This window comes from Morus notabilis, unplaced genomic scaffold, assembly GCF_000414095.1.
Source record: "Morus notabilis unplaced genomic scaffold, ASM41409v2 Scaffold447, whole genome shotgun sequence".
NCBI lineage: Eukaryota > Viridiplantae > Streptophyta > Magnoliopsida > Rosales > Moraceae > Morus > Morus notabilis.
Window position 1 is genome coordinate 141,632 of NW_010365641.1, and position 9,571 is coordinate 151,202.

General features: G+C 36.4%; 2 protein-coding genes across 2 annotated transcripts; one reads left to right on the forward strand and one right to left on the reverse strand.

Annotated features, from left to right (window-relative positions):
• The first annotated feature begins 2,535 nt into the window (after positions 1 to 2,535).
• Positions 2,536 to 3,009, forward strand: LOC21388119 (glycine-rich protein 5). The gene has a single exon (XM_010108385.1). The coding sequence runs from the start codon at positions 2,536 to 2,538 to the stop codon at positions 3,007 to 3,009; it is 474 nt and encodes a 157-aa protein (XP_010106687.1).
• Positions 3,010 to 5,220: 2,211 nt separating this feature from the next.
• Positions 5,221 to 5,598, reverse strand: LOC21388120 (glycine-rich cell wall structural protein 1.0). The gene has a single exon (XM_010108386.1). It carries the CDS (start codon positions 5,596 to 5,598, stop codon positions 5,221 to 5,223), a length of 378 nt encoding a protein of 125 aa, XP_010106688.1.
• Positions 5,599 to 9,571: the final 3,973 nt, after the last annotated feature.

The window sequence follows — 9,571 nt, forward strand, 5'->3', positions numbered from 1 at the left end:
TACTTGTAAATGTACTTAATTGAATTTTTTTCTTTTACTCTAGTTAAACCTTTTATTTTTTTTTTAAAATTTGTTACTTTTAGAATTTTTTTTCATATAATCTTTATTGTATCAGAAGTGAGCCTCACAGGAAAAAAGTTAAATAACCTATTAAAATTATATTTCTCAAATGTGTTAACCCTCTCAATTAGCCTTTGTTGAGGTAGTAACTAGTAAACGCCATTTTTCAAACTTTCCCTTTTCTCTTTAAGATTTTGTTTCACGTATTAAAAAATTCAATAAATTGATTAATATGCAAATACATTATTTGCTTTTAACTAGTTAATAGTATTGGGAGTTAATATTAGGAATAAAATTATTTTGGTACCTTGTGTTATAGCAAAACATGCTCTTAGTATCCTGTTTTTTTATAATATTAAAGTGGTACCTCGTCATTTTTAAAAACATCTTTTTGGTACCCTGAAGTTGATTTTTGAGATGTAAAATGACCTTAGTATCCTTTTATTTAATTAATAAAAAACTAATAGATTTAGGAAAAAAATCATGAGCTTTTTTTATTTTTTATTTGTTATTTTCTTTTAAATATTTATATATATATATATATATATATATTAAACAAACTACTAATTTCTATTTAATTGATAAGAAAAGTAGTATGAACATTACATGTCTTAAAAATTAGTTTTAAGGTATCGAGAAGAAATTTTTAAAAATGTTAAGGTACCATTTTAATATTATAAAAAACGTAAGATATCAAGAGCATATTTCGTTATAACACAATATACCGTAATAATTTTATCTCTTAATATTATTAGTGTTTTTAGCATTTTTAATACTTTTAACCCGTAATAAAATCCTGACTTAGGCACTGATGGTGAAATTATGTCTAGACGCTCAGGTGCTGTTTACTATCATGGTTTATTACGGAGTGTGACTGTGTCGGGATCTTCTGTATCTCAAAAATAGTATGGGCCAGTTTAGTTTGCTGATTCGAGTTTTTAATTCGAGTTGAGATATGACTTTATATGAGAGCTTTTTACTGTAGTAAAAAAGTTAGATATGACTGTTTCTGAAAATTTTTTACTGTAGCAAAACTCAAATCGGTAAAATAAACGAGGCCTATGTGTTTTTTTTTTTTTCCCCGAAAAAATGGTATGTGATTGGTTGTGCGTAGAGTAGAAACTTGTGCTTCTTTTTTTTTCATAATTTGTATACTAGCATTGACTTTCAGATATTAGGCGTCACACCCTCCCATAACTTCTAGCAAGCTCAAGCTTTTTTGGGGATTGTGCCATGTTATAAAATTTTCAATTTAAGGGATACACCGATCTCATGTATGGCAGAAAATTATATATAGTTGAAGTATCTTGTTTTCTTTATATAGGAAATATATGGTACGAACATCTTTCTTTTATTTTTTATTTTTTTGAATAAATGATAAGGAGCAACTAACTAGCATGCATTAGGGTGAATCAAGACATGTCAATTACGTCGGCACTCTTTGAAATTCCTATCTACATCAAGCTCCTCACTCTATTTCGTTAAAAGAAGAAAACAATAATATATAATACTAAGAAAAATACCAGGATTTAGAATATAACAAAAAGCCGAAAACACCAAAACCATAATTAGGAAACTAAAAAATAACAAGCGGCAGCTAACAATAGAAGATTAAGCCGAAACTAGTACTCCTTTGGAACTTAGCTCCCATAACAAGTCTTAGTAAAAATCTTTCTAATAAAACCCATAAAAAACTTAAAAAGGAAAAAAAAAAAAAAAAAAAGGAAAGCGTCTATGCTGACATCACGTCGAGTAGTTACATCTGTGTATACTACGAAAATTCAATATATATAGTTGTAAATGGTTGTTTTAACATATATACCACCAATATTCCTATTTAATTTCTAACTAAGACTACATAACAACCTATTTAGATGTTGGATTGACCTAACCTCCACATTTGGACTAATAATGCAAGTTCCATCTTAATTCATTTGTAATTACATGCATTTTATATTAATATAGAGAGTTGTAGACAATTTATCAAAGAAAAAAATGGAGACACGTTGAGCTCAATTAGTGGTTCAGAGTAGATCAACATTGTATTTAATTGCAACATAAATTATAGTCGCCGAGTCCTCAGGAAAGATACACGAGTCACAAACCCAATCGATTAATCTGATGGCACTTCATAAGATCACGACATGACATGTATATGAGCATCCTTAAATTTTCTCTTCTTTTGATTCCACCTAACTCTCTGATCCCAAATTCAAAGAATTTCTCTTTTCGAGATCATAAAAAATACACACAAAAAAAAAAAAAAGGGAAAAAAGCTAGCCAACTATATTTTCCTCTCCATTTACTCTACGACCCTTTAATTTATTGCCCTCAACTGTCCCCCACCTCCTAAAAAACTCCTATATAATTCTCTCGCCATGCATGCAAAATTGCAAGCAAACCCTTAATTCTCAAGCCCACCCAAATTGTTTTCCTTTCACATAACACACACAAACACTCTGCTCGAGAGACATCATGAAGATCAAATATTGGTTTTCCATTTTTGTGCTTGCCCTAGTGTCTATCCATGCAACTACTGCACGTAATGTGCCGAGTACTACTGCTACGACTGATGATGTTAACCCTAGTGAGGAAACAACCACCCTTTTGCATGCAACTTCACCCAAGGGGGCCGAGTCGCCAGCGGCGGTTGACGACAAGAAGAACTTCATCTACGGCGGGGTCGGTGGTTTTGCCGGGATGGGGGGCTATGCCGGCGTGGCCGGGGTGCTGCCGACGCTCGGGGGCATCGGTACGATTGGCAAATTCAGTGGGATAGGCGGTGTTGGGGGAATAGGAGGTGGTGTTGGTGGCCTAGGTGGAGCTGGGGGACTTGGCGGCGTAGGAGGAGTCGGTGGAGTTGGCGGTGGCGTCGGTGGTGTTGGTGGTGCAGCGGGGGCTGGCGTCGGCGGTGCTGCGGGTGCTGGTGGTGGCATCTTGCATCCTTGATTGATCAGTTGTTCCTCAATTAGTAGTGTTTTGAGGATTTGTGTTTGTAGGTGCTGGCTAAGATGTTTTGTACATGTCCCTTAGGAGACATGCATTTGAACCGTGTGTCGTTATTTTGTGTTTGTTCTTCTCTGCTTTTTCTAATTTGGCGTTGTAGTTTTATGTTCTAATTAGGTATTTGCCAGCAAGTTGTACTTCTATTTCAATGATCATTATTGATGTTTCGGTTCTGTTTTTGATCATTTGTCTCATGGACTGTGGCTTTGAGCTTTTTTTCTTATTTCCAACGGTTAGCCATATATTGCAAATAAATGGGAGCTATACATGTTTCTAAATATGTTTACGGAATTATAAGATAGATAACAAAAATAATAAGTAGAGGTTTCCATGTCTCGAAAATCCAAACGCAAATGTTTGAAATGATCAATATTGTTGTCATTAATTAGGCTCTAAATAATCCGCAAACATACAAGAATTAGATTTAAGTAACGAGATTAATATTGCCGGTTTTACAGAGATTTGGAATGACACGCTTCCAAGACGTTTAAATAGCACCTCTCTAATTCTGTTTTTTTTTTTTTTTTTTTTTTTTTAAAGGTGAAAGTGTGAAAGAAAATAACTGATACCATAAATTACTCAAACATCGATCCTAATTACTTAAATAAATTGTTTAATATTCTTATAATTTTGCACAATATACAAAATATCTTTGCGATAAAAAAATGCGATGTTTCATCAGAATGTATTTAACTATATGGCGCGTATAGGCACGCCACAAGATTATCTTCTTTTTATCAATAGAGTTTACTCTAAAAGTATGTTTGTTCAAGCTGAGTAAAAACTATTTGATAGCACTTGGGGCCATTTACTTCTTGATTTAAGTTTTTAATTTAAATTGAGATGTGATTTTATGTGCGAGCTTTTTACTATAGAAAAAAAAGTTAGATGTTATTGTTTCTGAAAACTTTTTATTATAACAAAACTCAAATTTTAAACTCAAATCCGTAAAATAAACGGTAGCTTGATCTTTTGAAAACTTTGTTCCAAAACATGTTTATAACTAATTATGTTTTTGTTTCTTTTCAGACGAAATTTTATAATTTCTTTTAGCTGATTGTTAAGGTACATTTTTTTTGGCTACTGGATTGTTGATGTACCTACCTTAATTTGAGCTGCTTGTTAAGATACCAACCGCATGATGATGAGAATACTTACAAGTACGTTGTGAATTGTGATAATCTTTCGTCACGTTTAGTTAAGCGATTCGAGTTTTTAATTTGAGTTTAGATGTAACTTTTTAATTTAAATTGAGATGTGATTTTATATGAGAGTTTTCAATTGTAATATAAAAAGTTAAATGTAATTATTTGTCAAACTTTTTAATCATAATAAAACTGGATTTGAAAATTAAATCGGTGAAATGTAGGAAATTTTTATTATCAAATCATTAAGGCCTCGTTTATTTCACCGATTCGAGTTTATAATTTAAGTTTTACTACAGTAAAAAGTTTTCAAAAACAATCACATTTAACTTTTTTACTGCAGTAAAAAATTTTTTATAAAAAGTCGCATCTAAACTCGAATCAGCAAACTAAACGGGCCATAATTTTGGGCTCACCCAGTAACAACTCATTGATAATTATGAGAGCTGAAATTTTCTTTTGCATGGATTCCACCTGTACGGTCTCTGCTGAACAGCGTATGTTTGTATCTTATGCCAGATATTACTTATCAAATATTTATTACTGCCTCCCTACCAAAACTCGTCAGACCTACTATTCTTTTCTATCTCTGTCTTAAGTCTCAACTCTTCGGTTATTAAATTAGATTGTGTTTGGCTGTATTGCTGAACTAATAATGCATAAAATAAATAATCATTATTTTATTACTATTTAGTTAAAATAATTTTATTTTTATTATTTTAGTTAATTAAATTATTATTCAATTATTTCTAGAGCTCATGTTTTTGTTGAAGTACGGCTAATTATGGAATAAATTGAGATAAGAAATGAAAAAAAAAATTGAAAATGTAATAAAAATTGGAAAAATGTATGACCCACGGTTTGATCAAAGGATACCACACAAGGACATCTCAGGATAAAAAGCTACATGGGAATAAAAGTGAAAGGAAAACAAAAAAACAAAAAAAAAAAAAAAAAGAAATCAAGAAAATCCTTCTAACTTCATTGGAAGCCATGCATAAAACAACCTTTAGTTCCGTCCTCCTCCTCCACCACCACAACCACCTCCGCCACCCCCGCCTCCTCCTCCACCACCGCCACCACCTCTTCCCCCGCCAAAACCATAACCTCCACCATACGATCGATCCGAATCCTCTCCGCCGCTGCCGATGTCGCCATCACCACCATCACTCCCGTCTTCACAACCACATGATGAGTTTCCATCACCGTTTCCTTCTTCACCACCTTGGTAATAATCTCCTGGCACACAGTTGATATTGATCTTCCTATGATTAAAACTATTTCCGACATCACCTTTCATCTTCACGCACAAGCAGATGCGGATCTTGGACGATAAAATCGACGACACTAGCAGAAGGACAATGAATATGGAAGAAAATTGCTTCATGGTTGTAGATATATCTCTACAAGAATGTTGCGTTTTTTTTTTTTTTTAGTGATCAAAATGTGGTAATTTTGGAGACCAAATATGATTGGTTTATATAGTGACATATTCTAAAGCAATTTAATAACAAGCAAACAAAGTAATGCATGGCATGTGATGGTTGAATTTGGCTGATCGATGTTCCCAATTTCGCATGCTGGATTTATATTTTATATGTTCCGTGAGTCTGATGGAAAATCAGAGTATACATATAAATATATATATATATTATATTATATATCATATATGGACTATACCATTATTTTAATTCCAATGTGAATTCTCCCCTACCTATATAAATTAGTGTGTGTCTGTGTGTATATATATTTATATTTTATTTGGTGATGCAAATTTTTTTTGTTCTCATATTTTTAGTGGCCAACTTGATCTAGAACCCAATTGGCCATCCGTGCTCGACAAACATTGAAACATTCAAAGAAATGAGCAGCCAATGTATGAGAAACTCCATTCGTCTCTTTAAGAACAAATGAAACCCCGTGAACCAGAATTTGCTTCCAGGGTTATTTTCTCGGCAAGTTGACCGTACCAAAGAATTATTGGAAAAGAAAAAAAAAGGAAAATAAAAGACTAGTGATCATGGTCGGTAAAACGTTCAATTAATTGTGGCTGGAGAATTCATGTTTTAGTAAAATGTTCCCCCATAACAAGTGAAACACTGTCCAAATAAATAAGTTAATGGTCGGCGCATATATACTTCAATTAGTTATATCACGATAATCATGCATGCTAGATCTTATACTTAGTTTTCAACAAGAAATAATGTGATCATTAAATTTTTTTTTTCATTGTTTGGATATGTAAGTTGGTATAGTTTGGATCTTATCTTCTTTTTTTTTTTTTTCAACTTTGCATTTTTTTCTTTTGTTAATAAAATTAAAGAAATTTACATAGATCTATAATATATTTTAGGTTATTCAAAAATTAAGTACATGATAGAAATTTTAAGTTTGTATAAAATGCGTAAATTGGTTCGGTCAATGCTTGAAATGGTCGGATTTGATTACAGCAATGACCAAAGTGACGAGAAAAAAAAAAATAAAAAATTACAAAAAAAAAACAATGAAAATTGTTGACGGTCAAATTTCGTCAACAGAAATACGCCGGATCACCCTCTGGTATCCCGAGGGGTTACCGGCTAGAAATTAGCTGTATATTTGAAATCAAGTTATGAAGTATTTGTTGTGTTTTGTAAGCATGAATATAACACTTGAATGAGAGGACACACGAGATTTATAGTGGTTCACTCTGTTAATGAAGAGCTACATCCACTTACGTAAGATATATTTCTCTTGGACTCTTTACAACTTACCTGCACGTATCCTCTTTTTTTTTCTAATATCCGAGAGAGAGAGAGATCCCCCTTCGTGTATGGGGCTTTGCCCCTTTTATAGCCCAAGCTTCCTTCGTGGGTGGTTTTCCTTCGTAGGTGGAAGTACTCGAGTGGCCTACCTTTCTAGGCTAAGACCATAGCCCACTAATCACTTTTGGACTGTTCACTCAGCCAAATGGTCTTCTATTATGGCTCTGTGAATTCCTGTAATCTCTTACTACCCACTACAGGGCGGTTTAAGGGTTTGTAATTAATGCCCGTATTGCAGGCGTATCCAACTCCTAGACGCAACTTATGGTGTCAGATATTTTCCCCTCGGCATCTGTGCCGCGCGGATCTTATACCCTTTCTGATCTTTCCGAAGGTTGTTGCATAAGTTCGACGGCACAAAGAGTTGACGCCCTAATTTGGGCCTTTCTTTGCAGCGTCGAGGGGTAGAGAACTCCAAGCATCGAGGGTAGTCGAACTCTTGGCGTCGAGGGTGGCCACCTTTTGAGAGAAAGTAGGGCCACGTGTCACGCTGTCGCCGTTCCACATGTCACCCACATTTTCCCACACAACAGCTGCCCCCCAGGTCGAGGGTTTCATTTAGACAGCCCTCGAGCTAGGTTCGGGTGTCTTTCTGTGCCTCGGGTGTGGGAACCCAATTCTGAGCCTACTTTCATAATGATAGCCTTGAAGCTTCGACTCTCCTCGAGGAACGTAACCGTCGCGTCGATCAGTTCGCCAGGCTGACGTAAGGCTTCACTTTTTGAAAAAATGAATATGAGCCCTTTGATCTGGGGTTGACGCCCCTGCCGTTGGATTTTGTGAACTTAATCTGACGGCTAGGGGTAGAATGCTTGTCTTCCTTTAAATAACTCTCGAACCGAAGCCATTTTTTAACAAACTTCTCAGACTTCTGTCATTCTGCCTGAGTTCTTTTTCGAGGATTCCTTCTTGCATCCCTTGCTCTCCTTGGTGTTTTGCGAAGCCATTTCAGAACTCGCCTTTGCCCAGACTCCATCTCACAGGTAAGTTGTTAATGATTGCTCGCTTGTACTTGCTTTAATAACTTTCACTGTCTTACCTATTAAAAACCATAGATATGTTAATGTGGAATGTAGGGGATAGAGACCTTATCATTCACTTTGCATGACCCTCATAGGATAGTTTTTCTAATTTCTGGCTGATTTTTGGGTTGAAATGAACCTCGTTTGTTTATGAACATTTGTCGTCACCATTTTTGTATGAATGGTCGACGTTATGTTTGAGAGGTGCTAGTGGTAATTGAGCAGTCATCGCTTGCCTCTTCCTCTCAACTTAGGATTTTGACTTAGCTCCTTTGTCTTTTTCAACACCAGAACAATGGCCTCAAACCCCACTCGTCGAGAGGACCCATCCGTTGTGTGACCAGACTCTCCTTCTATGGTGGAGATCTCATGGTCGTCTTCTTCATCAGATGGAAACTCAATACTGAGTGAAATAGAAGCATACATGGGCGGACCTAGCGAGGGTTTTGGCGACGAGTTCGACAACGTCGATCGTATGCTGGATGAAGAAGTAAATAAGATTCCCTTCACGGGAGATAGCATAAGTGGTGTTGCCGCTTCAACGGTGGATGCCCCCTTGGCTGCTACGAGCGGCGACCCAGACAGGCTATTTTTTACAACTGACGTCGTGGCGTCGAGGGTCCGAAACAGAGATATTATTCGGGCTGTTAAGGAAGGTTATATCAACGGTACATTTTAGAACCAGCATGCCTCCTACCAGGTATCTCCCCGTGTATACTCGGGCTGTTATGGCAGGGATGACTTTGCCGGTTCATCCCTTTGTTAAAGACTATTACCGTTTTTATGGCATCTTTCCTGCCCAATTGGCGCCGAATTTTTGGTACTGTTTTGCCGGCGCCTGGGTTCTTTGGAGCCAGCGATTCGATATGAATCTACCGCTGGATGAATTTATGTTTATGTACAGACTATGCCACGTCGCCAAATGTGATGGATGGTATTTTTTGAGTGACATGGGCGATCCCAGCCTAGGCTTGGAATGCTGATACGAGGTATCCCCTTGTCGTCACATGGGTGGAAACCCATGTTTGTCATGATTCGGGGGCCTTTTAATTTTCACCCTAAAGACCGTTTGCCCTGCCGTAGGAAGGTGCAAACTTCATTTAGGAATATGGGTGAGAATTTGATACTTCGTCCCCTTTCTTTTTCTTTTTTTTTTTTTAAAAAGTTGACAGTTCTTTTACCCTTTAGTTAGCCACGATCGGCCGAAACTTTCTGGAAATAGATTGGCGAGGGTTGAGACGACCTTTTTGTATTCAGAGAAGGCTCGCCACATCGACACCCTTTTAACTGAGTTCAAACTTAGAGGGGCAAGGTTGATTCTAGACCTTCCAGACCTTTCTGATCCTCTCGCCGTCAGAGAATATTTTCATTTAAGCGACGAAGGTAAGCTCCTGGACTTGGCTCGACGCTTCTTTTAATCTTATTTGGCCTAACTGCTTGCTGACTACATGCTGACTGGTCCTTTGCTCAGAAATGGCCTCCTTGAGGATTCAGCTTCGAGGCAACCAGCAGCCACAGCCTTTCCCGCCGTCTC